The sequence below is a fragment of the Solanum lycopersicum genome, chromosome 8 (genome assembly GCF_036512215.1).
Source record: "Solanum lycopersicum chromosome 8, SLM_r2.1".
NCBI classification, from domain to species: domain Eukaryota; kingdom Viridiplantae; phylum Streptophyta; class Magnoliopsida; order Solanales; family Solanaceae; genus Solanum; species Solanum lycopersicum.
In genome coordinates this window covers 57,869,986-57,897,900 of record NC_090807.1, presented here as the reverse complement: position 1 = coordinate 57,897,900, position 27,915 = coordinate 57,869,986, and the positions used below count along the sequence as shown (strand labels likewise).

At 35.4% G+C, this 27,915-nt stretch overlaps 3 protein-coding genes across 7 annotated transcripts; 2 read left to right on the top strand and 1 right to left on the bottom strand.

Annotated features, from left to right (window-relative positions):
- The first annotated feature begins 1,580 nt into the window (after positions 1–1,580).
- Positions 1,581–5,225, top strand: LOC101245569 (uncharacterized). Its single transcript, XM_004245169.5, has 3 exons — positions 1,581–1,854; positions 4,420–4,542; positions 4,872–5,225. The coding sequence occupies exons 1-3, from the start codon at positions 1,701–1,703 to the stop codon at positions 5,081–5,083; spliced, it is 489 nt and encodes a 162-aa protein (XP_004245217.1). The 5' UTR covers positions 1,581–1,700; the 3' UTR covers positions 5,084–5,225.
- A 223-nt stretch (positions 5,226–5,448) lies between these two features.
- On the bottom strand, positions 5,449–10,195 carry LOC101245274 (uncharacterized). 2 transcript variants are annotated; one of them, XM_004245168.5, is made up of 7 exons: positions 9,980–10,195; positions 8,952–8,994; positions 8,780–8,872; positions 8,623–8,685; positions 8,238–8,333; positions 8,062–8,139; positions 5,449–5,753 (listed from the first exon to the last, which is right to left on the bottom strand). In XM_004245168.5, exons 1-7 carry the CDS (start codon positions 10,111–10,113, stop codon positions 5,667–5,669), a joined length of 594 nt encoding a protein of 197 aa, XP_004245216.1. In that variant the 5' UTR covers positions 10,114–10,195; the 3' UTR covers positions 5,449–5,666. The 2 variants fall into 2 exon arrangements, with proteins under 2 accessions (XP_004245216.1, XP_025888109.1); XM_026032324.2 differs by having other exon boundaries at positions 8,780–8,867; positions 9,980–10,113.
- A 125-nt stretch (positions 10,196–10,320) lies between these two features.
- LOC101244977 (carbon catabolite repressor protein 4 homolog 6) lies at positions 10,321–26,492 on the top strand. 4 transcript variants are annotated; one of them, XM_069288164.1, is made up of 17 exons: positions 10,321–10,462; positions 10,539–11,043; positions 14,143–14,309; positions 15,568–15,633; positions 16,092–16,144; positions 17,479–17,560; positions 17,658–17,701; positions 17,840–17,921; positions 18,413–18,505; positions 18,675–18,707; positions 18,828–18,919; positions 21,158–21,396; positions 21,501–22,294; positions 22,438–22,523; positions 22,705–22,789; positions 25,803–25,929; positions 26,132–26,492. In XM_069288164.1, exons 1-16 carry the CDS (start codon positions 10,364–10,366, stop codon positions 25,890–25,892), a joined length of 2,610 nt encoding a protein of 869 aa, XP_069144265.1. In that variant the 5' UTR covers positions 10,321–10,363; the 3' UTR covers positions 25,893–25,929; positions 26,132–26,492. The 4 variants fall into 4 exon arrangements, with proteins under 4 accessions (XP_069144265.1, XP_010325137.1, XP_010325136.1 ...); XM_010326835.3 differs by having other exon boundaries at positions 22,432–22,523; XM_010326834.3 differs by having other exon boundaries at positions 21,495–22,294.
- Positions 26,493–27,915: the final 1,423 nt, after the last annotated feature.

Genomic DNA, 27,915 nt, shown 5'->3' with positions numbered 1-27,915 from the left:
AACTCTTAGAATAATCGCATGTTAGTGGATGTTTCAAGTGCTTAAAACCTTATTGATCAAATATTAATAGAAACCCTTATCCGTTCTTTAATTTTTTAAAAATTATTTCTGTTAGAATCATTAAAAGTAAATTTTTCTAGATTTCTCTAGTATTAATTAGTGATAATTTTGTTTCAAATATTTTTAAGTATTTAGATATTTTAAAGTGATTTTTCATTCGGAAAAAATAAAATCACGACATAACAACTACTCATTCCCAAAATTATTTTTCCTTATGAGGGGAAAAAAAACTCCTAAAATTTCCATAACATCACATTTTTCATTAATGACCAATTTTGATAATATTACGTTACTATAACCTGGTTTCAAAATATGTTTCCTTACAAGTCATAATTAACTCTCAAATTATTGTCCACTATTATAAAAAAGTTGTAAAAATAAAAAAAAAAATAAGACAAGAAATATAGAAGATGATAATAGAAATAGAAAGCAAGAGATAAGAGCATTTTTTATTCTTTCAAATATTCAAGTGTTCACCAAATCTTCAAATGTCTATAATATGAATTCTTATACATCTATTTATAGTATAACATAGATAAATATAAAATATTATTTATAAACATGAACACAATGAAGAAGATTATGAGGGTGAAAAGTTACCAGAATAATGTTCATAAAATGTTCTAGAAAGTAATTTCAATGAGGATACATGCAACCACATATGCAATACCCAAGGAAGGAAGAGAGTACATATGATTGGTGGAAATCCCAAATTGAAGCCAAATGGCACTTCCTGCTTTTATAACTTGGCAAATTTGGAAAAGGAGGAATGTGATAGAAACATGGTGGAAATATGTCAATAACCTCAATGATTTTGGAGATACATAGAAAAATTTATTTATTTACAAAGAGTAGATATACATGATTAAACAGTGTCTCTCAAAGTTGATCGTAGTTGTCAAATATTTTTTTTAAAAGAGATAATAAAATAAAGTTTTAATAATTTTTTTTTGTATTCACTCTCTCTTTGCCAGATAAGTATTCAGAGAGATATTAATTTCAGTTTTAAACACTTCGAGGGTGATAAAATTTTAGTAAAATTAAAGCATGTAATTAAAAAACTAAATATAGTTAGGAAGACTTTTGATCATTTTCTCTAATATTTATACATTCCAATCATTCATCTTTCATAGCAAATTGATTTTTTTAATCCTAACCAATTTGAATCTCCTCTAAATAGTCTTAAATTTTAGGTATAAGCTACTTTCGGCATTTCAAGCCTTTTGATATATTATTCACTTGGAACAATTTGCATTTGTGGTAGGTCAAATTTTGAGGATTTCAATGGACAAAAGGTCAAATCTTTCTCTAAATAACTCAAAATTTATAACCTCCTCTTGGCATTTCAATAATGTTGATATATTATTCATTAGAATGGATTCCGTTTATAAATATGTCAAATTTTAAAATTTATACTTCGAATTTACATTTTTTTTTTGGTGTGTAAACGTGTCACTACTCTAAAGAGGTACAAATAGAAAAAGCTTTATAAGTATGATTTTGGAGCCTCTACACAGATGATTAGGTCCATCCAAAAGGATATGTAGCAATGTGATGAACCATTATAAGTCAGGCTCCAACCAAATCTTACCGCAACCCTTTTGAGCCATTTACAGTGTCTAATAATCTCTCAACAGACGATGGGTGCGGGGCGTGAAATGTTAATCTCCTTGGACAATGTAAGGGACAAGAACATGATGCAACTGAAGAAGATTAACACTGCACTATTCCCAATTCGTTACAATGATAAATACTACTCTGATGCGCTCGCCTCTGCTGATTTCACCAAGCTAGGTTCGTTTTCACTCTGGGTTATTTTGACACCAGTTTCCAACACTATGCCATTATTTTAGTAATAGATACTATAGAAGGTAAACCTATTTGTCTGCACTGTTTCACAAGCATGTTGAAGGTCGGACAAAGGGATAGCAAAGGAAGATGCCAAATGAAGAGTGTGTGCAGCGGTACAACTCAAGACTAGTTCCATGAAAAAGAATGAAACTGCAGCTTGTAGTAAGGAGTTTTACCCTGCATAAGTTTAGGTTTAAGTGGTTAGAGGACTCTCAGAGGGACAAAGGAGGTGACCAGAATTGGAGTCTTAGCTGCATTACGTGATTAACCCTCTGGCATATTTGAATGAAGTTAACTCCAAAGGATTTAGAAAAATGGGAACCATTTATGATGTCACATCCTTAAGGGCTGCTTGATTTTTCATAACTGGTACTCTAGTCTTCTCTTCTTCTTTGCTAGTTTATCTTGGGTTGAGATCTGACATAGGTCTGCACCATCAAATTGTTGCAATCTCATAAATTTAGACTTATCTGAAACCCAACAAACTCTCACCTCCTTCACTTGCTTACACACATACAACAAATAACTCAAGCCTCCCTTCCCAGTCATCTCATTTACACAATAATTACCATAAAAGACCCGTTATTCATTTCCATCTTCCTCAAAACCCACCCAGAAATGAACATGGGAAGTATTCCCTCCATACCCACTTAGGTTTTCCCTTATATATTTTGGAATAGGTTTTACAATAAGATTTCAATTTTTATAGGCACAATTTTATTACAGTATGGATGTTCATATTTAAAAAGGCTCTCAACAGGAATTATAGCCGGTTTCTACAGTATCCAAAAGTTCGTTGAAACTCAACCTCAAATTATCTGAATAGTTGCTTAAAATTTACTGATCACCTAGGAATTTGAATTAGAACCTCTTTCCGGAACAGAAAAGTATTGCCTCAGTCGCATTATGGCTAATGGCATATTCTGCCTGTACTAAACCTAGCTTCACACCAACAACATATTTGGAGCCATGACTCTCATATGACTGAGTAATTTGAGGTTTGAGTATCCAATGCTTATTTTCTCTTTTCTTGTATATAGCTAGGCTATTTGTTGTTTGAGTTATTTATTTATTGCAGTGTGAGACATGAGTTTCTTAGGGAAGAAAGAATTCCAGGGAATGTAGTGAAGAAAAACTTGTTCGGTGTGAGAGAGCGGGTAAGAGAGAGCAATGCATTGTGAAGATGGCGAGAAGGTAGTCTGAACAAGGAGTGGGCCTGAATGGTGAAGCTCTTTCCAATGGTATTATTGGAACAAGGGAAAGAAAGATGAGAAAAAGAGAAAAAGCGAGAATAGAAGCATAAAAGAGGTCTTTTATTTAAAACTGTTTATTGTTTAATTTTAGATTTCACGCTTCTGAAAGTCATGTGTATCACGCGCTTTGTCCAGATCAATTATATAATTGCCACATAAGTAGATTTACATATTTCTAGGTGTTTGGGTAAGAATTCGTAGAGTTGGCGACCAGTAACAGAGCTCTGGCCTCTGTGCATATATGGGTGTCTAATTGGAGATCAGTGGCAATTGCCAATCCTTTTTTTCCATTAAAAAATGTGTTCTGTGAACTTTCAGTACCAAAGCTTGTATAAAACCTAGTTAAACGGAACTTTTACAGACCGAGACAATAACTCGACAACTCAAGAGCATTAGATCTTACTGCTAAGGCAAAAGCCCTCACAATTTTTATGCAACTGTTTAAGCTACTTAAAAGGTCCACTGAAAATGGTTCCTCTCAACTCCCATGGAAATTTATTTCTCCCCATGGAAATTTAAAGGAAAAAAGAATGTATACTCTCCATTAGCAGTTATCCACCTTATATCGTTGGACTGAATATAATAACATAAATAAGTAATTATTGTTGCTTGAAGCACTATCTGCTGTTCATTTGGAACAATTTTTTTTGAGGAAGTTGAAACAACAGCTAGTTAAAGATATGTTTTTCCTCGTTGTGGTTTTTACAGAATGCAGTCAACACATCTGGCCGTGACTATTTCAATATTCAATTCAAATTTTTTTTTTCGGTTTTTCAGCCCCTATTGAGTATTGGGCATCATTGATATTAAGCCCCTATGCGGGTTTCCCTTGTCATTAAAAAAAAGGATAGTAGGGATATTTGGTGAACGTACTATATCTTTTGGAAAAGTTCAACTTGATAATATTGCTGCAAGTAGGTATTGATGTGTCAATTGTTTATATAAGCGTATGTGCGTGAAAGAGGTGAGGTGGGGTGGGGCCTGGGGGTTCCCCATAGCATTCAGGAAGATAAGAATGATTGATGGAAGTATGATAGATTTCATAGAGGCTCCACCGGAATAGGTCAGGGAGACACAGTGGGAGTTCATTTACTTTCTGGGCTACTGATGTAAAAACTTTTGCTGCACTTACTGCTCTTGCCTCTTTATCCTCCTTGATAGTATTTTAACAAATGTATGTCTAGCTGGCGATTTCTCCAATGTTGACTGCTGGAAATTTCAAAAGTTTTATCTGGTTTAGTTCTTTTGCCTGCAGCATATTATAGTGACATTTGTGTCGGTTCAATTGCGTGTCGACTTGAGAAGAAGGAAGATGGAGCTGTTTGTGTTTATATAATGACTTTGGGTGTTTTAGCTCCATATCGTGGTCTAGGTATTGGTAAGTGATCAACTTATCTTCAGGGTGAATATTAACATTAAACTTTCCTCTGTTTGTTTCATTTTTACCCCACAACATTTATGTATTGATGGAGCCCCCAACTTTCAGTACATCTTTTCTCTTGATCCTTTCTTAGTCAGTATCTTTTCTGGTGATCTTTGAGATCTGTCTAAAGGCTCCGAAATCTTTAAGATTTGTGACAAAATGTTGGATTCTTCTGTTGAAGATGAGTAGCTACAGGGAATCCAATTGAGGTCCACTTTCTCCAGATAGCTCATTATAATAAAACTGCTTCTTGTGTATTCATCATGTTTCTTTTTACTGTGCAGGTACAAAGCTGTTAAATCATGTTCTTGATCTTAGTACAAAGCAGAATAGCAGAGAGATTTACTTGCATGTGCAGACAAGTAATGAAGATGCCATCAACTTCTATAAGAAATTTGGCTTTGAGGTCACTGATACCATCAAAAACTATTACATAAACATTACCCCACCAGACTGTTATGTCCTAACCAAGTTTATCTCTCAAACAAAGAAATGAGCCTTGACATAGTTTTGAGGTTCTGAAACTTCTGGTTCTAGTTTTTGTTATTTATGGGGTAGTATTCCACAATTTTTGAACTGATTTTGGCTTGATCTTAATGTTCAGCAAGTGGTTTTTAACGGTTAAAGATGTAGGAGAGTTCATGGTGAGACAGAATTCTGTTATTGTTTAAGTCGTGATTGATCCGACAATAGGTAACAATTGGCTTAAGAGATATCCTTTGACTGCTATCAGGTATTGTAGATTAGTTGTATCGAAAGCTGATCTGGGATGGAAATGTCATCATGGTGAGAAGGAAGAAATGAATGCTGATATGTGATACGTCTATTCCTGTCGTCAATGACTAATAAAAGCACAAAAACTGGCGAAATACTGATGTTTGATGCATTATCAGAATAAATATTTGCTTGTTACATTCTATAAAATGTACAAGTTTCTATATACATGATTGATCAGTCTTTTCTTAATACAACGAAGATAGTAAGCAACTGAACTATAATTATACTGTATATTACTCGTACTCACAGCAGTGAAGTTATAATGAAACCACATTGATTTCCAAGCTACTGTGGATACTAGTTCAGTAAGCCACACCACCAGAGAAAGTATCGCCATCGTGAAGCACAGATTCTGTCAGCCAGTAGCCATCCCAAGACCCGCCAACACGCTGTAAAATTACAAACCATATGTCTGTTATCATCTTCTTGCTAAGTGAAAACAGGGAAAAGAAAAATGAAAATCCTAGAAACAGATAATGGAAATGTCAAGTGTAGATGACATGGGTCTGATTTAATGTTCCCGTAATTTAGTATGACTGCTTCCAAATTCCCTGTATGTGACATTCAACTAAGAATAGTTGCACACAACCAACCTAAAGCATCATGCCAACTAAGAATAAATATATGTGGGAATAAAGAACACAGACAGTTGCATTGTTCTGTTGCAATACAGGTTTATATTTTAAAGTATCTTGGCACTGAATTGGTCATGAAAAGACCTACCTCAAATTTCCTAAGGTGCTGGAGCAGAAGAGGGCTATGAAAAGCAATGAAGACCACATGGATCACAATACCAGCATGTATCTGGTTGGTGTCTGTGGAAGGAAAAGAAATAGAAAGTTTTCTGATGGACTACTTTGAAAACTGAAGATTTTAATCTGATCTGTATCTTTTTGCCCTCATGTTAATGTAGAATGAATTTTGTGATGATCTTGAAACCTGTTAACTCTATAGAGACTTCTGTCATGACCCGCCACTTCACTGCTCAAATTTGGCATCCGGATAAGGAAAAAAAATCTAGAGTTGTGGACTAGAACTCCCTAGATATTTTCAAGAAGACTAGAATTTTCTAGAACTTGTAGAGAATTCTAGATTAAGACTAAAGTGTAAATATTGTAGGGACTTGTAAAGTAATTATTATTTACACCTAGGCCCCTCAGACGTAGTATAAATAGAGGGCTTTTCATTTGCAAATTCATCCAACAAAGTTATAAGCAATCTTCCACAAGCAATACAAAGTCTTTTTTTTTCCAAAGCTCGTATCAGAGCCACGTTGACTGTCATAACCTGTCACTTTACTGCTTAAATTCGGCATCCAGACAAGGGAGAAGAATCAAGAATAGTTGAGGGGAGATTAGTAGAACACTCTATAACTCCCTAGATATTTTCAAGAAGAGTCACATTGATTGTCATGACCTGCCACTTTACTGCTTAAATTCGGCATCCAGATAAGGAAGAAGAATCTAAAGTAGTTGTGGGGAGATCAGTAGAACACTCTAGAACTCCCTAAATATTTTCAACAAGGTTATAGAATTCTCTAGAATTTTGTAGAGAATTCTACATTAGGACTAGTGTAAATAATAATTACAAGTCCCTACAATATTTACACTTTAGTCCTAATATAGAATTCTCTACAAAATTCTAGGGAATTTTATAGCCTTCTTGAAAATATCTAGAGAATTCTAGAGTGTTCTACTAATCTCACAACAACTCTAAATTTTCCCCCTTATTCGGATGCCGAATTTGAGCAGTGAAATGGCGGGTCATGACACTTCGCACAGATAGTCAGGAATCTCGAGGACGGTTACCTGACAACTTAGTTAATGTACAAATCTAGCTTAACCCTGATATGGTGGAATATTAACTAGGTTCCAAATTTGTCCAACACAAGTGGGGCTCCGTGAAGATGTGGAAATTCAACAGTTACTGATAGGGAGATGCAATGGAAGGTTGATCCTGAGTTTCTGTCTTACAGAAGGAATTGCAAGATAATTCCTTCTTTATTAAGTTGTTGACACAAGATGAATCATTGAGGCCAATGCATTTTGGAGGCTACAAATTGCAAGCTAAGCTACAGGAAGATGTAGAATTTTGGAGGGAAGGATTCGAGCAAAAGGTGTCTTGCCTAAATAACAAAGATCAATCTCCATTTTCACTTTTCTCAAAATATAAGCAGGAAAAGAAATCTTCTTTCGTTAAGATAGGAATGGTTGAATTACTAAAATTTATACATATAAAAAATCTAGTCAAAGAGCAGATCAGTAAACTATATCTAACAGCTTAACGAAAGTCAGAAGCGCCAAAAAAGCTAGTACAAAAGGAGTTGCAATACTTGCTACTTCCTGTGTGAATAAACTAGATTCAAATAACAACACTCACCACAAGCAAAAGAGTTGTTCTATAGTTTAAGAACTTCTATTGCAGCGTCTCATTCTTTCTTAAATTTGTTTGGTCCAATATAAATACAAACAAACTATAGAAGTGTTTACTATCTTGAACAAGTTGAAAGTAATTATAAACATAGATGGAGAATTCTATACTACATAACAGACTCAATCTTACTCTCTCAATAGTCTAATTTCCACAGTAAGCATATTTTAATAGTAACATTTGAAATGAAAAATCAAAGGGAAACACAGTTAAAGAAATATCGATTCAAATATGCTTCAACAGGGAGGTGAGCAATAAAGAACAAACCTGAACCATGGTAAATTGGAAAATTTCTTCTTCCTCAGGTCGAGTGCCACGGACCCAAACACGCTGCTTATACAGAGTCTACATAAGCATAGTGGAAGTTAGACAATTCTTTAGCTTATCCTTGCATATCCCTTAAACATTTGTTAGCACTTAGCAACATGTAAAACCTGACAAACCTCATTTACATGCAAACTGCTCAAAATCTCCCTCTCCTGATGGCCAAGTAATACCCTATAAGTTGAATGATGAAATATTCGCCTGAATCGTTCAAACTGCACAATAGACAGTAGACATACCAAGTAAAGATAGGTATTAGTAAATGTTGTCTTTTCGTTAATTCATAGAATGACTACAAGCTTCTTTTAGTTGCCGCCTCTGGTGCAGGAATTATGTTCAAGTGCCTTGACCTAAAGAGCATAGATTTAACAGGCAGCTAACTCTTTGAGCAGTCATGGCGATTGAGCCAATATAAAGCAAAAATTAACGATTAAGGAGAAAATTAAAACAAAAAAGGTCAAAAAATAGAACAACCAAATTAATATTTTGGTAATGATTACTAACCTGACCCAAGTCAAAAAAGCGTCCGAAGTAGGTAGACCTTTGAAAAGGATCAAATCCAGCAAACTATCACGAGAGGTTAGTTAAAGATTACCAAACAGCCAGCTTCAGCTTGTTATGAACCATCATACTCAAAGAGAAAAAGAGTTCCCGAAATTACTCTGTACATGACTTCAACTCCATAATCGTGATGAGGTTGGTCATTGTACTTCAAAGCATCAAGCTGGTTTTGAACTGCTTCTTCTGCACTAAACTATTGCAAAGCCATAAAGTAAATTGATACATAAGCAAGTGCAGAAACCTCCTAAAATCCATGAGTGTTAGAAACTTACACATAATCTTGGACCAAATGGCTTTTTCCTACGAGATTCAAGCCTGCAGCAGATAATGCATAGTTGCAAATAGTTTAATTGAATTTCGCAATAATGGATTATTAAAGATGCAAGTAATTAAAAGTGAAATATCGCCAATTATTTAAGCTTTTAGATGAGGTGGTCATATAATTCAACATGGTATGCAACAAAGATTTTTACCTCAAGTTTCACGGTTTATCACAAATAATTTTCACACACTTTGCCCAATCTCTGGGAATATACGTGAACTTACTTAGCTAAACAAAGCATGATAGAAGCAACGGATACATATAGGCGATATCAACTTTGGAATCAAGGCCTAGCTTGTTGGTACACTTATATAAGATACAGTGTCTACCAGAGTCTTTGTTCAGTGAGAGATCTGTACATCAGTACAGAAATGTAAGAGCTAAAGAGCCTCCAGTTCTATAAAACTCTCTGTTTATTTCGAAGGATAAGTTATTGGGGATTGGAGTTGAATTGTCCTAAACAAGCAAAATGGACATAATGTATTCGGATAACCAACCCAACTAGTTTGAGATTGAGACTTTGTTCTTGTTGCATCAGTAAGCGTGACAGTGGAAGAATTGTGCTTTAACTTAACTGTTTAACGAATTGAAGTTTTTGAAAGCAGCAGAAAACATCATTATTTCATTTACAGTGGTGGTGGCTGACCTCAACTAATGGCAACTCAACACTACCCAAGATCAACCAAGGTAACTGGCAACTTCAGTTCACAATTTCTTGTGAACGTAGTATTGACCAAAATTACAGAAAATAAAACAAACTGTAAAAGTATCAACTCAATAAGTCAAAAACCCCGAGTTCAATCCCTGGGAAGAGCCAAAATACTGAATAAATTTGTGATTTTCACTAATCCAATAGCAAAATAAATAACTTTACATCATTTACACATAAGAACCCAAAAACAACATCTCTGCCTTCACACAATATCGCGTAAGACCAAGTATACACAGTAAACAAGAGAGGGAGATAGAGATGGATACCAATTAGCAGAGAGAAAGTCAGGTACATCGGCAGAAGCAGAGATACATGGGCTGTAAGGCTTAGAAGATCGGAAAGATTTGGGGAAGATAGACAGAGACTGTGGAGATGATGACACAGAGGAGCAAAAGGACATCGTGTGTATGCTTCTCCACACAAAGCTCCGTCGATGATCAATTGAAGAAAAAGCTCTGAATTGCAGCTAATACAACAAGACTATTAATTTCGAACCGTTGGATTGACATTGTAAGGAAATCGTACGGTCGTGATCTCATCACCAGTTACCCAGGGAGTTAAACGGCGACGTTCCAAAGGAAGCAGTTGTCCAAAATTGCAATTTACAGTTTTCACTAATGTAACACAATTGAATTGCTGGTCATATATTCATGAAGCACTCTGCTCCTTCCCGCCACCTTATTGCCGCCGCCGCTTTTACCGATACTGCGTCTGCCGCCGCCAGCGCCACCATGTCATCTGCTCAATCAGTAAGAATACTTTCCTGAAATACGGAATTCACATTAACTTCCATTTCTAAACTGTTGATGTAACTCTCCTTTACAGTTCCGAGGAGGCAGGGGACGCGGCAGGAGAAACTTTTCGCACCGTCCTTCCGGAGAACGAAGTGAAGACGATATTGTAACTGGAGACTCTCACTTCAATTCTGTTCGGGAAACCAATCGAAATCTCCGCCCGTCTCCTAATTTTCGACCTTTCCGGCCTAGGGCACCATCGCCAAATATTCATCCTACTCATCATAATTATGGACAATTGCCGCATCCTCAACCACGTCAGCAGTTTCATCCCAATCAGCAATCCTATAGAGCAATGCCACCACCAGCAGGGTTTTATCAGAATCAGCAGTTCAATAGAGCAGTGCCTCAGCCGCCACTAAGACCACAATATTATCAGAATCAGCAGCTCAATAGACCGAATTTTTATGAGAATCAGAAGTTTAATAGACCCAATTTTTATGAGAATCAGCCGTTCAGGCCACGGCCATTGCCTCCCAAGGCTTTGAACTTTCGGAATTGGGAGTATGCTAGACCTGGACCTCCACCTCATTGCGGTAAATTTGCATCTCTTTTCAATGTCGCGTTTACTCAGTTTGGGTACATTCAACTGTTGGTACAATTCCAAGCCAGGATAAAAGAAGGGTGTATGTGATAGGTTGACAACCAACTTAAAGCTAGTCAATTGGTAATGAATCTTCTTGCTTGAGATTGAGACATTGTTGTGGTTTTTTTTGTTGTTGTTGTTGCTTAGAGGGAAGGATATACATGAAGTTAAGAATCCATGTATCCAAATCGCTATATGGATAGTGTATTATGTTTGTGATATGAGTTTGTAGTCATAAAATATGGTCAATTTAGAAATATTCCTCTGGCTTATTGGACGACAGGATGTGGTAGAGAAAAGTGAAGTACCATATGAGAGGATATATATAGGTATTCTAGGTTGATTATTCTTTATAATCAAACAAAGTAGGACCTACTTGTTTCATATGAAGTGTTCATATGCAAATGGTGTGGAGAAGAGTTGCAGTGCCAGTTATGCTAGGCGAATTGCGACAAAACTGTATTATGTTGTTCTAATCTAAATGTGATCGTGTCAAATGGTCTAACATAGGTATAAATATTTACTTTGGATACTCTAAAACACATTAAATGCTTACTGAACTTGAAGATACTCTTGTAGAAGAGAATGGAAAGAAGGGGAGGTAAACAAAAGAAAGAGAGGAAGCGGAAACATCATTCCCAGTTTGCTCCTCCCAAAAAAAGCAGTGCATTTTTTTGAATTACCCGAATCTGATATACTGTCCTAGATCAGGAATCCAAACTTCATGGTTTTTGGTAGCTCATTTGATAATGTGTGATAAATAAGGAGAAAACTAAATGCTGCCTTTGATAGGGATTACAAAGGAGGTCTAACTTTGCAATAACCACCGTAGTTGAAGAAGGGTAAGACTAGTGTGTTGTGAGTCAGGTAGGGTAATAGTAATACTAAAACTTTCAGTTTAGGTAATGATTTTGGAAGCTGAATGAAATCCGGAAGACTGTCTCAGGGAAGAGGATTTTTTATGATCGAGAAATCTGTTAGGATCAACTGGAGCCTTTTGAAGTTGGTGATAATGTGTCTTGTCCCTCTACCCTTCTCGACTTAAATACAAGGCTTAGTTCACATGGTACTTGTGACCTGAGTCACAAGTCCCTCAATCTTTTTCCACTTGAAAGCCCTAGCGGCATCAAGTTCACAGATGGAGAGGATAAAATCTTACTAGAATAGATGAGAATGTCACAATAGTTGTTTCAGCCTTTTCTAGACAGAAAATTTTCATGACGTAGTTTTTTTTTTTTGGTAAATATACTGAGTTTATTACCAAGTTAGAATTACAAAGCAAAAGAAATAATACAGAACTGGACATCTCCTAGAACTGTAATCAACAAGTATTCTATCATAATATGCCCAACCAGCTACCTAGTGTTAGAGCCTGCATACATCACAGTGGCTATTCACTTAGGGTACCGATCTAACACCTGCAATGTTTCACCCAGTTCAGACTCAATTCTATCTTTAATATGGACCTTTTGAACAGTTTTGCTCACTAGAACTTAACAGCTTCTGCTTTCTTCTGGAGGATCCTATGATTCCTCTCCTGCCAGATGTAATATACACTAGCTGGTAGTGCAATTTTGGATTCTTCGGCTTCTGGTAGTTTACCTGCAGTGAAATTGATCCCACTCTGCTCCTCTGCCCATCCTGTAGCTTGCCAGTTTAGGATTTTCTGCCAGACTTGGGTTGAGTAGGAGCAGCTGAAGAACAGGTGCTCAGTGTTGTCATTCCCATAATCACACAGGTCATAGCTGATGTTGTCCACACTCCCCACGCAACTGGTCTCTCCTTTGTCAGGAGTCTACCATGTAAATTCACATCTCAATTGTAGGACCTCTTCTTCATTATACAAGGAATCACGTGTCATGCAAAGAGATGTCTCAGTTTTTCTTTAAGGATGGACAATAGGAGGAAGGAGTGGCTTTGAATTGAAGCTATGTAATGCCATCCCTGCCACAATTTGGTGGATCATATGGTGAGAAAGAAGCTCTAGAATTTTCGAAGACAAAATCGAAAATGTAATTAGTCTTAGGTTGGATGTTAAGGATGTAGAGGCCTTACTCGAGTTTATTAGTTCTGTTCACAGTCAGTAAGGCTTATTTTTTGTAACTGCTTCTAATCACCAACATTCTCTTGATGCTGGTTTTCATTTATAAAATAATCTTTTAAAAAAACATGAGCTACAGCTCTCCACATGTCTCCTTTGAAGATTTGCTTGAGTAAGACAAGCATGTAGCTATTAGTTAAATAGCATAAAACAATATCACATGCTTAAACGAAAATCCAAATATGAAGTATCTAGGAGCTCATCTGTCTTAACCTTTATGGACAGAGTTACTTGATACCTGTTGCAGGTATCCCTGTAATTAGTCAAGGTGCACGAAAGTTGGCTTAGACACCATGGTAATAATAAAAATAAAAAACTCGGGGTAAACAGGGCGAACTATTTAAGGTGTAAAGTGTTCACAAGGTGTTAGTCTAAGGATCAAAGTGTATATAAGGTGAATGCCTCATTTATCAATGTGATAGCCTTACAAGAGTTTAGTCCATGTGGTCACTCTGATTTCTCGGGTGCTGCTTGACTTGATGCTTTCTCTTGCGAGTTCCATTGTAAAGACTCTGGGACAACTTACCACCTATTGCTGACACATTAGTAGGAGGGGAACCGGGAGCATTCATTTTGGCATTAAAAAGTTCCTCTTGCTTGTTACTGTGGAATATATCCTTTCAAGCTATTCCCTTCTGGAATATGCCTTTTAATTGCATCTTAGAAAAGAAAAAAGTTGGTCAAATCATTTCTTTGCTCCCGTTATACCACTATGTTTTGGAACATTCCATTAATATATTACAAACTCATTCATCTAATTCAGCTGAAATGTGGTCATGATTTTAAGATTGTAGAGGGCCAAATATTTTTGACTCGTGCTGTTCATCTTTGAGATACTTGTTTACTTTCGATGTCTGGCTGTGTGTAGGTCATAGTTTTTGGTCTTAGTCTGCTAAGATTGGTCTTCACCAAATTGATGAATGGTTTACTTGCCATTATATTTTGCAGAACGATTTACAGTCTTATCATACAACATACTAGCTGATTACCTTGCTAATGATCATCAGAGAAAACTTTATTTTCACATACCACAACATATTTTGGACTGGGAATGGCGTAAAAGAAGTATCCTTTCTGAGCTTGGATGGTGGTCAGCTGATATATTGTGTCTTCAGGTTATGATTCTTTTCTCAATTAATGTTGACCTTCTACACTCTTAATCACAGTGACGTTGTGGAATAGGCATAGATTGATGTTGTATGATTGAGGGTGTTGAAAAATATTCTAAAATTTTTAATATTTACTGGTTCTCCCTTCCAGTTTGGCATGAAAGGTGCAGTAGTATCAGTGAATTGATAATTTTGTTTGTAAATGTATGTCTGTAGGCTCCCGCAGAAAATTTAAAAACCATGGTTAAGGCGAAGAGATTTTATATTTATAAAAAAAAGAAGATATTTTCCTCCATTTGATCTTCATCTATATGTGTATATGTGTGTGTAAAAGAGAGAGTTATGTATATAGTGAGAAATAAGAAACATGGGATAAAGAATTGGGAGGATGCGTACAGATAATTATCAATTGAGAGAATCTTTGAAGATATTCTTTTATGTTCACACTCTTCAATATATATTGTTGCATTACTCTGTGGGTTACGCAACTTATAAGTTTCATGTAATCCTAGTCTATTTGCACAATATATGTAACACTTCTCTTCAATCTGGTGCATACAACGGAGATATATATGTGTGTGTGTATGTGTGTGTGACTAGTTTGTACAAGCAAGGAATTTGGTGAATATATATGCAAGCTAGTCATCGATCATATAAACTATGTGGCATTGTGTCCTAAGAGTTTCTCTTTGATAAGTGAAGAGTGACAAACTATGAAGTGCTGCTTGATCATCATGCATAATCTCTATGTGAATATATCACCAATCTCTCCAGGTTTCAAATCTTTGAATAGTTGCTTTGAGATCATCTCTAACACAATGCAGAAAATCAAAGAAAGTGTATCAACACTTTGTATTCTCTGTGTAAAGAAGAGGGTATAGAAAGAACTGAACAGTTAGTAGACTTCTTAGGATCTGTGTAATTATTGTTACTCTCCTTGTATTGACTTTTGGTCTTATAACTTCTTTTTGGAGGTTGCCGGCATGCCCTTAATGCTGAAGAATACAATCTTACCTTTCTAAAGAAAAATATATGTGTGTATGTGCGCATATATTTTATCTTCTCACCAAAGCTTAATATAATCAATCTTGTCCTGTCCCCTCTATAATCATCTTTCCAGGAAAGAAAAGTTCTTTTGTAAAGTAATGCAAGTCACCAACCCAATTTATCATTCCTAACCTATAAGTCTGTGTTTCATTGTTTATTTATATAATTTCTAGAAGTAACAATTCATAGTAAGGCGTATGATGTTTCCTCATTTCAGGAGGTTGACAGATTCCAGGAGTTGGAGGCAGAGTTGAAGTTGCGTGGATACAGTGGCATCTGGAAGGTTTTTGATGCTTTCATGCTATTTATCACATATTGAATAATTTTACAGATTATTTGTTGGTGGACTTACTGTTGATTAATATGTTGTGGAACAGAACCAGAGCGAGGGCCCAACCAAACCCAATTGTATCTGTATTTTTCCCAATTTCATACATTATAATATACATCATTAGTCAACATTTTGTTGTGAAGTGCAATGTGTAGAGGAATGAGGACCCAATAATAAATTTAGCAAACATCTTAGAGGGAGGCTTTCTTACTTGATTTTGGAATGCTGAATAATCCTCTGTGTGTTTCAAAACAAGGAGGGTTTATAATTTGAGTTTCTTATTCGCTAAATCAGAACCATTGTATGATTTCTTTGATAAACTCCAAGTCGTTTGTTTCATAGTACTACTTTCTTGTGCCACGTGGAATTGATTAGCTGATTAACATGATTATATTTGATGTTTGATGTAGAGGCGTACCGGAGATCCAGCTGATGGATGTGCAATATTTTGGCATGCATCAAGGCAAGAAAATTCTATTCCTTTGCACCCTCAAATTGGAAGAATAGACTAAATTGACAATGCTGGTACTTAATTGTTGCATGAGGAAGCCCTTAGTTAAAATGTTTTTTGTTTATTGATCAAGTGTTTTGTACATTTGTTCTAGTCATGCCTTTGCAGATATTTGATACTTTTAGCTGTTACGTCTGTTCTTCAGTGGCTTTTATCTAGCTTCTCTTTTATGGATTTTATGCAGTTCTTACAGGCTCTATTTTTCTAATAGTTAGTCCTCAAAATTTGTCGTCCTTCCTTGGCAATCCTATAGCACTCTGTTGCCCATATATAAATGAATTAAGGATTGATAAAGTGTTCTTTATGGAGGAGTGCTAACAGCATAATACTTCTTTCTGCACCGGCAAACACAATCAGCCATTCAGTCTATCATGTTTTAGTGTGTATTGTTTCCTTGATAAACTAATCACATTTACTTCCCTCATTCTATGATCAATGTTATTCTTTCTGCATTAGCAAACATAATCAATCACATTTTAGTGCATATTGTTTCCTTGATTAACTTGTCAGATTTTACTTGCCTTATGCTATGATCATCATCGTTTGAACTTCCACGAATATCAAAATTTTGTCCCTATAGTTCTTATATTGTTAGTATTTTGGCTTCCTGGTTTCCACAGATTTGTATCTTTTGGCAGTTCTACACCTAATATTATATGGACAAATGTTAAACTCTTGTCGTACTTCATTGCCAGTGATGGTTGTTTTCTAATGACAACTGCTGGTCCATATATGATATATCATTTCTGGTAAAAACATAGTCACTGATTTTGGCTGTTTGAAAAGCTTGTATATAAGCTATTGGATATATTGTACTGATTTGCATAGCAATGAGTTACTTTGATGTGCTTACTAGCTTCAGTGATTCTTAACTATGTGTCTGTTCAATGTAAACATTGGTGTCACAGAATCCAGTCTTATGTTACATCATTGCCACTTTTGTAGTGTCTCTGGTAATGTGCATTTCTATTGGTGTGAATTCTGTACTATAGCTAAGCTGGAACTTGCTTGATATGCTCGCGGTCATTTAAACATGCTGGTAGTCATTTCTAGACCTTTGGCAAATATAATTTGGCTGTATGTCTAGAGATCCGCGATTCTGGCATATTAATTACTTTTGCTTGATTACTCTCAGATCCTCAATGCACTATTCAATGATTTGTGTTATCATCTTAATTTTAACCTTTTGGCGTATATTTTTTGCAAGATGCAGTACGTGTGATGACATCTAACTACTGGTCCACGATATTATCTTGTCTGAATTTAATTTAAATTTTTTATGTTAGATTCAAATTGGTGCATGAAGAATTTGTTGAATTTAAAAAGTTTGGGCTTCGGGATAATGTTGCCCAGATATGTGTATTTGAGGTGCGTAAATTCTTCTTAAATATTTCATCGCTTTACTGTGGGTATCTTCAAGTTCAAAACTTGCTTTTCTGATGTTGTGTTCATCTATTGCTAACAGTCTCTTGGTCAGCAAAATAAGAGTTCACCAGCTCCCTTAGCAAGGTAGGTCTTCTTTGTTTTGAGAGTTGCACTGTATAACAACTTACTCTTGAATGTTTGATTTGTACCTTATCATTCAAATATCTGTTGAGGGCTTTCTTATTTTTTTCCTTTTCCCCAACTAAATTATTGCACTTGCAGCACTGGTCACTCCAGTAAGGTTGTAATTTGTAATACTCATGTGCTTTTCAATCCTAAAAGGGGAGATATTAAGCTCGGACAGGTACTTATTGTCAATTAATACTGTCTTTTCAATTTTCATCAATGTGTGCAATTTATTTCGAAACAGCTATCCAGTACTTGTATATCCTTTACTTGGTAGTTATCCAATCACACTTTACTCTACTTCACACATTAGCAACCTGCTAGATTGTAGTCATTGCTCATATATGTATCTTTACTGATTTCCCTGTGTGCTAAAATGCATTTAAAGAGAAACTAGTATTTATCATGTTTCTGTGATAAGTGAATACAACCTCTGTTTATTAGAGGAAAGTGCCCCCTCCTGTCTCGCCCCGTTTCCATCCTACTTCCCTCATTTAGTATAGCATACTTGGCAGATCTGTCTCGTTTGTTTACTCATAAATTTGGTTTGCTTTCAATTCATGATTGACACAACTTCTTTAGTTTAGCATTTTTAGATGCAAGGGAGATACCACTTGATTGGATTCAACTCTTCTTCTGTTTAGTGTAAATAAATTTTGTGACAACCAGGTTAGGGTGCTTCTGGATAAGGCTGGTGGTGTTTCAAAACTTTGGGACAATGCTCCTATTGTAATTTGTGGAGATTTTAACAGTACACCAAAGGTGGGTTCAATAATTCCCATCGAAGCGCTTATGACATGTTTTTCCATCAGTGCATATATTCTACTCTTACTTGCATGTGAGAATGTTATGTTGTGCAATAGTTCTGTTCATCTTTTTACACTTCCCAGAATCCATGCAATAATTCCTTATTCTTCTTCTCCTTTACCAGAGTCCATTATACAACTATCTTGCCGAGGAAAGAGTAAGCTTCAGATAATATTTTCTTTCTTGTTGCTGCCCCCACTCCTTTTCTTCTGTGCCTTCTCTAAAGATATGATGATTTTGTGCTTTGGAATGCATTTTGGATATTTTTTTCCCACAGCTAGACTTATCAGAAGTGCCTCGGGATAAAGTGTCAGGACAGGAATCAGCTACAATTTATACAGTGAAGCACAGCTTCAATGCTAGTGCTAGGTAACGACTTCTTACCTTGTTAAAAGAAATTACGTTAAATTCATGGAGACTTTGTACTACATTGTTTCCTCCTTGACCTTTTCTTCTGAATTCCTTGAAACAGCTCATGTATAATCCTACAAGTTTTCTACTTCAATATCATTGCTCAACTACGCCCCAATCCCTAGCTATTTGGGGTGGACTATATTAATCCATCCTGTATATCATTCTTCTCTATTTAGGTCCAGTACATTTCAATACTTGTATATAATGTATTTTTGATGTAAATCAGTGACTTTTTAAAACTAGAGGTTCTAAAATTCACTCTTATTGCTACACTGGCATACAGGTATTTAATCAAATTAGAAAGACTTTTGACAAACTCTGGACTTCATGCAAGTGTAACAACTAATGATTAATCCCTATAGTTGGTATTGCTAATATGGATTCTTTGTTTTTTCTTTGGCTAAACTAAGAGATTAACATTGTAGGGAGATGTCATATTATCATAGTTGTAAACCTCTCAGCTCCATTACAGAAAAGACAAAAAAAAAATATTTTTTAGCGCCAGTACATGAAGTCTATTCTAGAGCTTAGGAGCTAACAAAGTCCAAAAACAAGTCAAACATTAACATGTGTGAGAAAGCTCCAACTGAATAAACAAACTGAACATTTCGCCTTTGTTAATGTGGATCCTTTGCTTTCGTAGTGTTCTAGAGAGTTTGTGGGCCATTCTAGAAAATTTAGCTCCATATGATTTTGGTTCGCCTTGTCCTTTTGGTCTTCAAGGCTCAAAGGATCATTGTACCATCACACCTATAGGCTGGTTCATTCAGAAGTTCACTAAATATATCAAGTTATCTCAAGCACCTTCTGTCATTTTATTCTCAATGTGCTTTACTTGCATTCTCTGTCTGATCTAATCATTTCTAGTTTGTCTATTACTAAATACTCCCTCCGTCCCATTTTATATGTCATCTCTTTCTATAAATAGTTGGTCCATAATACTTGTCATTTCATTAAATCAATGCATAAATTAGCATATTGTTCCTTTTTTACCCTTGTGAGTTATTAGCATTGAAAACATACATTGGACCAACTTAGAAAAGTTAAGTAAATGATTTATGTTCATTGATTAAATTAAATAATCAAAATAAATTAATTCATATTCATTGATTGAGAACTTGAGTTCCAAAGAAGGGTAAAATTACATCATCTCTTAATGCAAGTGCAAGGTAAAAAGATGACATATAAAGTGGGATGGAGGGAGTAACTTACCAAATGCGGTGTCCATTTTTTCTGAGGATTTGAATTTGGCTTGTAGGGATTGCAGTGAAAAAGAATTATAAAATGCAAGATCATTATGGGCTGTCCACCGGTCCTTTCTTTGGATTTGTTGATCACATATTCATGTTGAGATTTAAGCACGGACCTATTAAAAATTGTATTTTGAGTTTCTATATTTTATATTAAGGAAGGATCTTATGTTCTTTCTGTAAATGAAGGAAGATTCACATTTACTTCTCTCTCTGATCTAATCATTTCTAATGTTGTGTTTTGGATGCGTGGGAAGCCCTTAAATTAAGTATTTAATTATTATTTTAGTAGCTTTATTTATTATTCTAGAATAGGGTTTATGTTACATAGTTTTATAATGATTAGGTTATGCTAATTTGGAATCGTAAGAATTAGACTTCCTATTGATGTGATAAGACTCCTATTTAAAGGGGATTTTGATGAATAAACTGGTATGTCATATTTCAGTAAAAAGCAAAAGATTGGAGTTCTCTCTTCCATTGAACTCTAAGGTTTCAGTCTCCCTTCAATGAGCTAAAGTTATATACAAAAATAGGTCGATCTAGGAATTCGAACAAAGGCAAGGGATAGTCGAAGTCCATTGATTTAGATTTTCTTACATAGTCCTGTGACTCAATCCTTCTCTAAAAATCCTAACATGTTGTCTTCTATTTGATAAATAACTCACCAAAAGTGGGGCCATTATTTCTGAGGATTTGAGTTTGGCTTATAGGGATTGCAGTGAAAAGATAATAAAATACAAGATCATTATGTGTTGTCTATCTATCATTTCTTTTGATTTGTTGATCACATATTTATGTTGAGCTTGAAGCACGGGCCTATTCAAAAATGCAATTGGGTTTCTATTTTTTTATCAAGGATCTTGTATTTTTTCTATTTTTGATTACTTTCTGGATCCACCCTTGATGTTTCTAAAACTGGATTTCTCTTTTGATACAACAGACACCAGGATGCAGTTAACTCTTCTCAAAGCTCTGAAGTGGCTAGTGAGAGAGAGGTAAAAGACAATAAGATGGCATCAGCTGAACAGAAATTCGATACTCGAGAAAAAGATTCAGGAACTGGATCTTCTGCATGTACCTTATCTCAGCCTCAGAGTTCTGTAGAATATGAGCCAGGAATTTCTTGTATGGTTATCTCATGCTCTGAAAGTACAGCTGATTTGCCTAGAGTAATCCATGGTAATGCAGCTGACAGTTTTGGTCAAACTATTTCAGTTCCTTTTGTTGTTTCTAGAGAAAATCCAAGTAGTTCTTGTGATGAAAGCTCATTTTTCTAGTTGAAGGTACAAGTCATGAAGCCAATTCATTAGAATCTTGTCAAGAAGATGAATATGATAAGGACTCTGAGAGTGGATATAACAAGGCCGACCCTAATGCCACTTCTACCTCTTCTCACAAAAATTTTGTAGCAGAAGTGCGTTCAGGAATTGATTCAGAGAGAGTTAAGGATGGGCAGTCCAATGTAGGTGATTTTGGTTCTGAAAATGTTTTGAGCATTCACAGGCCTATAATACCCCATTGTTCAGATGTGTCATCGACGGGGCTATTTTCTGATTCTTCAGATGTACATGAAGTTTCTCTTCCAGAAAGCTCGGAAAGTGTGTCGTCAATTGGTAAAGAGAGTTCCCCTAAAATATCACGTGAACTTAAAAACTCATACACAGAGACTTGTTTTGATGTCTTGTTGGACGAAAAGATGGCCAACTTGTCACTTAGTGTGGTCTCTGAAGGCACAAAAGAAGATGAACTTTTGGTTGAAAATCGTGAAGCATTTTTGTCTCAGTTACATGATGAAGCTGGTTCCTTTCCATCAGACTCTGACCAACTTCAAACAACTTCTCTTGAGGAATTGGATGAGTCAGTAAAGAAGTGTGACGGTTCCTTAGAGTTGCGTTCTTTAAGTGATGAGATTGCACATGATGCTCCTAATTTGGATTCTGAGGTTGTTGACAGAGAGAACTCGATTTATGATCCATCAGCTTGGACGCCAATTGATATAGAAACCGCTACAGGCAATGCAGATTGCAAACTATTGGAACATAATCTGAAGTTGACAAGTGCATATAGGGAAGTAGAGGTTGCTCTTATTAAAAGAAGCTTTTAGTCTGTCTTTTTTCCAATCATGCGGAAGATATGAACAATATATTCTTCTCTTGGCTGGTAATTTGGTTACTACTAGCTCATCTTTTAACTCTGCAATTCACATATTGGCAGTTGCAGGATTTTTCTGGAACTAGAGATTCAACAGGAGAACCTGAGGTGACCAGCTATCACAGGCTTTTCATGGGTACAGTTGATTATATATGGTGAGCATCTTTTGAGTTCTTCCTTAGCTTCTCCTTCCTTTTTCTTCACGGCATATTTTAAATGCTCTTGATATGAAGGTACCTAAAGAATCTAACCACAATCTGTGGTTAGTGGTTTTGGTATTCTATCAGTTAGAAATCAAGAATGACATGAGATACTTATTGTTCAAATTACACTCAGGCGTTCTGAAGGCCTTCAGACTGCAAGGGTGCTTGCTCCGATTCCAAAAAATGCCATGCAATTTGTGAGAGGTTTCCCTACTAAGGTATATAAAAGAAACTCTGACTAGTTTCTTTACGGAACAACAGTGCTGATTCATCCTTTCTGCACAGAACTTTGTTTTTATTATGCATGGGGAAACATTTGTTTGATCTCCTCTCATATAATGGCCTTCAAAAGTTAGTGCTGTAATTTTAATTTGCGATAGAGATGAAATGCAACTTAACTTCCTGCAATTCTTTATCACTTGTGTACCTGCTGCCTTATGAATAGCCTGTAAGTTTAACTTTTATGACACATCAGTACAGATTTAGTCCTTGAAATATTAATTCATGATCGACTTACTGTCATATACTTGAGAGAAGCTCAGATACAGTTTCCAGGTTAAGATAGATGCACATTTGTTAACCTAAACCTGTCAGGTAGGGAAGTTTCATTAGACTGTTGAGTGAAAAGAGTGTGAGGATATGAGAATAGAAAGATGTATTCATGATTTGATAGTATTAGTATTTCAACACTTAAACTTTAGGTGTCAAACACGGCGCAAGACATTTGCCCAATGTGGACAATGTTTAAGGTTTTGCCTTTAAAATTAACAATTCCAAATATGACCGCTGAAATTACTGGAGTAACTTACTTTGGTGAGAAATGTAAGTCTAGCTAAATATAAATTTTGCATCTAAAGTAGGGCTAGGCTTCTATGGCCATGAACATCACAGGGAAACTTTGAAGTTCCTCAGAAAGGTAAGTTCCATTTTGATCAAGAGGTAATATGCTTATTCAATTTGGAAATAATATTGAATTTGAAGATGTAGAAAAGAAAGTTATCCATAACTGGAGAAAAATCCTTAGAGGTTGTAAGAAATAAAAGAAAGGTTTGAAAGAATTAAAAGAATATGGAAAGAAATGTCTTACACCTGAATCCTTTTTTGGCCACGCTTAACAATGGACAAGATGGATTTTCCCCTTTTTGATGTGGTCACCAACACTATACTACATTAGGTCTAATTATTTACAGTTACACGGTTACACATATCTAACACTCACCCTCAAGTTAATTCATGCGGTCATATATCCTGAGCATGTTTCATGTTATTGATCAAGCCAAACAATGTTTTTGTAACTGTTAATATTATGCACCCTCTCGGTTCCACCAGATAAAGCCAAAAATTGTAGAACTGGGAAAAAAAGAAAACTTTGGCAAGTTGGGTGGCATAAAGCCGTTCTCTGTTATGCGGAAGATATTTGGATCTCTATCTAGATAATAGATGCTTCAATACCATGTGAATAGGAGGAAAGTTGTTTGGCAGTGTAGTCTAGCAATCAATGAAGTTGGAAAGATAAGGATGGGAGACTAAGGTTCAGATTATAGCTTAGGCAAAAAAGCCAGTTTATTTCGTTTCATCTGTCTAAGCTTTGTAAGAGAGTTACGCAGTATCTGTTATGATGGGAATATCAGATACCTGATTTGGTGGCAAGATGCACACTAGTTGGCCCAAACAGCATTATTATTACAAAGAACTGGTGTATTTATAACTTGATAATTTGACGGAAGCAAGACTTACCTATTTGTAATTGTCAAACATATAAAACGTAATATGGAAAATACTTAACATAAGAGACGTGACACTATTCAATGAGTAACGGATGTATTTTAAGTGCCAAACATAATTTAGATCATGCAGGATAACAACTAACATAAGATATTAACGCTTCTTACATTCTACACTCACACTTGGGGGTCATTTGGATGATGGCTAGTTATGCAAGGATTTTAATATATGTAACAATTTTATAGAATGTTATGATAACACTGGGCTGATATTAATTATGCGGGGATTTCAATGTATGAATAATACATATCATAGCTTTGAGGATATTTGTCAATTTAGGTGCTCTTATTTAGATTGCTGATATGAGTAGTCTTATTTCACATCTATTCTGCATTAAGTAATACATAAATTCCTGCATAGATTTTTGTAGTATCAGTAATGGAGAAGTCTATTTCAGAAACCAAATTCTGTACTATTTGTTATACATGATTCATTTTAATAAATCAGAATTTTATGTCAGAAACCAAATAATTTAGTTATATTGAATTTTATGTTGGAATTATTTTTTCTTATATGACAAACCAAACGAGCTGTTTACAATAAGAAGACAGAGAGACTATAGAAACATTATTCGAGTTATGCACTTAAACCTTTAAGAAATTCACATTAATTAATTGGCTGGTCATTTATCCTTCTGAGAGGCAAGTGGGTATTTCTAAAGGGCTGAGACCGAGATCACTTAAAGCATGAGCAAAATTTTAGCAGCCAGTAACATGTCCATCTCCATAGTCAGTAAAAGCTAGATTGACCTCCTTTGAAGTATTATAAGTAGCATTTTTTATTTCTCTTGTTTTTAATTTTTATAATGGTGCAGTCATCTAAGAACGGAAATTATTTTTGGTGGCTCTGGCAAAGCAGTCATTTTCAATCTTCTAATAATCATTGGTAGATGTTTTTTCATGTTTTTTAAAACCGTACAAGCTATCAAATGAAAACCAACAATGCAATTGCAAAAAATGCATAATCCATACACCAAACATTTCTGGGTTAAAAGTGCCAAACCTTGCTTACAATGGTAAAAAACACATGATCCGTGAGCTGTTTCTTTAGTTCTTCTTGGCATGCCTGAGCACATGACATACGACTCAATTGTTTGTAGGGAAAAAAGTACATCTTGGAATTAGTTCAGTTGTCTATGAACCATCAGTTTCATGGTAGACATGAAACTTCTAAGGGTATGGGCTCCCAGTAGTTTTAGCTGTAACATGGATAAGATCTGCAAATGCCCCGTTCTCTTTTATAGAGCCCGATATTCATACGAACTTTACATTAATAGATAGCATGAAGTGGAAAAAGTTTATTACTCTATTACAATGCAGTCGAATTGGCTTGTTCTGTTACAACTCTTACATTTGTTAGATGCACTTTTCATTAACGATTTTTCTTTTAGCCATGTGATTATGTGTTGAACAGATATTCTTCTTTCTTTGTTTTGCTACTATTCAGAAATGGGGAAGTGATCATATTGCTCTGGTTTCGGAATTTGCTTTTACAAGTGATATATCGGTCCACAATACTAGCGTCCAAAAACAGTAAAATTATGTCCACTCCAAAGGACTATACGAGTTTTCAGGTAAATAAAAGTTGAAGCTTTTTCATATAGTCTTAAGAGGATTATCATTTCCTCTGGTTTTCTACATGAATGTGTTGGTACTGTCTTTTCTCTTGAATTTGGAATTTCATGATTCCTTTGGAGGAATTTCTAGAAGTTATATACCAAGGGTCCATCTTATAGCTTCATCCTTTGCAGTAAGTATAACTTTTTGTTCTACTAGGGGGGGGATGAAGGAATAGATTCATCTTGGAAGAGCTTCAATCTGGATATGAATAAAGGATGAAGGTGTTCAAGGGCACTAATGATTCAAAGTACTAGTGCATCGATAAGTTAAGCTACACGAGTTCTGCTTTACAGGTAGTCTTTACTCTATCCCTTTTACACAGTGTTGGGAAGAAGTGGACTCTAGAGGTCCTGCTAATTGAGTTGAGGAAGCAGATCGTTGTAATATCAAGTTCTTACCACAACACATTTTTGCGATCGTCAGAGTGTTTATCCTTAATTTTGAAGGCTTTTCGTTTGCTAACTTCTTTACTATTCTTTTGATCTCTAATTAAGCTTCAGATAAAGATGCTTTAAAATAGTATGTGTTGCATTAAAAAATTATTTACAAAGATATCCTCCACCTCTTATAGTCGAAAAGATGCAAAAAAAAAAAAGTTGAGGGACAATTGGGTCTTTTATCATTTTAATCTATGCATTAAAGGCTTAAGTCATATGCGGCCACTTAAAGTTGTCCAGAGATTTCACATGGACACTTCAACTAAAATCTGTACCTATTGAACCCCTCTAGTACTTCAGATTGATACCTATTTGACATTTTATTAATAATTAGCCCCAAATATTAAGCGAGTGAGATACACTCGTGATGACATGGCACAACAACAAATTAAATTATGACATATGTCATGTGGGTCAAAAATATTATTAAAAAAAAAAATTTAAAGTTTAAAAAATAATTGTTAGGTACCCCTTTACAACCCAACCATCCACCCACCAAATAGTCTTCCCTTACCACGATGCTGCCATCCATCGGAAACAATCCATCATTTTCTCTTCTAACTTAAATCAATCCTGGAAGATTGAGATTCAAAATAAATAAAATTACGATTGAGCGGCGACGTTAATGGCGTTGTAACCTTGCTTTCTTTCACAAATCCATAAAAAATAATTTAGTCCAAGATTTGAAGAAAAAAAACACAACCAATTCATTCTAAAACTGAAGAAAAAACACGACCAAGCATATAAATTTGAAGAAAAAAAATGACTGAGCAGCGACGTTAATGGCGGAGATGATAGTGACAACGACTTAAATGAGGAGGGAGAAACGAATGTATGAAGAAGAAGGTGTATGGTGGCGGCAGCAATGGTGGCTGCCGGAGAAAGTGACTGTAACCTTCTTAAGGAAGAAGAAAGAGATTTTATTTTTAAAAAAAAAAAAATTAAAATGTCTAAAGATATGTTTTCACGCGCTCATTTGCCGTGACACATTTAAAGTGCCATGTAGGCAAAACGTGCTTAAGTGGTATCAATTTAAACTACTAGAGGTGTTTAATAATAGGTACAAATCTCAATTCAGGTGTTCAAGTGAAATATGCGGTCAACTTTAGGGTGCTGAATATGACTTAAGCCATGCATTAAAACTATTGCATTGCTAATACCTAAAAATCTATGGTATTAGCAATGCACACCTTAATACACAATAGAGTGTCATTAGTTATACATAGGTTGAAAAAGAATACCAGACAAGGTACTATTAATACGTAAGGCTTAAACATGCATTATTTTTTCTAAGACACTTTACCAAACAAAACACGTATGATACAAGTTTTATTCATCAAAAATACTTGTCATACATTTTAATACACTTATAGTAAATTGTATTTATTTTTTACAAAACAAGCATAATACGTTTTGAGATACTTCTAATATATTTATATTACATGCATATTTACTTTTAATACATAGCATATTTATCATTGTATTGCTATCAATGATACTCTC

Excerpts from the sequence above, each read along its gene's own strand:
- LOC101245569 (XM_004245169.5), top strand. The coding sequence starts at position 1,701 with ATGGGTGCGGGGCGTGAAATGTTAATCTCCTTGGACAATGTAAGGGAC. Across the intron at positions 1,855-4,419 it reads TGCTGATTTCACCAAGCTAG|CATATTATAGTGACATTTGT; the intron begins GTTCGTTTTCAC and ends TTTTGCCTGCAG. Across the intron at positions 4,543-4,871 it reads ATATCGTGGTCTAGGTATTG|GTACAAAGCTGTTAAATCAT; the intron begins GTAAGTGATCAA and ends TTTACTGTGCAG.
- LOC101245274 (XM_004245168.5), bottom strand. The coding sequence starts at position 10,113 with ATGTCCTTTTGCTCCTCTGTGTCATCATCTCCACAGTCTCTGTCTATC. Across the intron at positions 8,334-8,622 it reads GCTTTTTTGACTTGGGTCAG|TTTGAACGATTCAGGCGAAT; the intron begins GTTAGTAATCAT and ends TCTATTGTGCAG. Across the intron at positions 5,754-8,061 it reads TCCAATTTACCATGGTTCAG|CGTGTTGGCGGGTCTTGGGA; the intron begins GTTTGTTCTTTA and ends GTAATTTTACAG.
- LOC101244977 (XM_010326833.3), top strand. The coding sequence starts at position 10,364 with ATGAAGCACTCTGCTCCTTCCCGCCACCTTATTGCCGCCGCCGCTTTT. Across the intron at positions 15,634-16,091 it reads GATACAGTGGCATCTGGAAG|AGGCGTACCGGAGATCCAGC; the intron begins GTTTTTGATGCT and ends TGTTTGATGTAG. Across the intron at positions 17,922-18,412 it reads GAGATATTAAGCTCGGACAG|GTTAGGGTGCTTCTGGATAA; the intron begins GTACTTATTGTC and ends TGTGACAACCAG.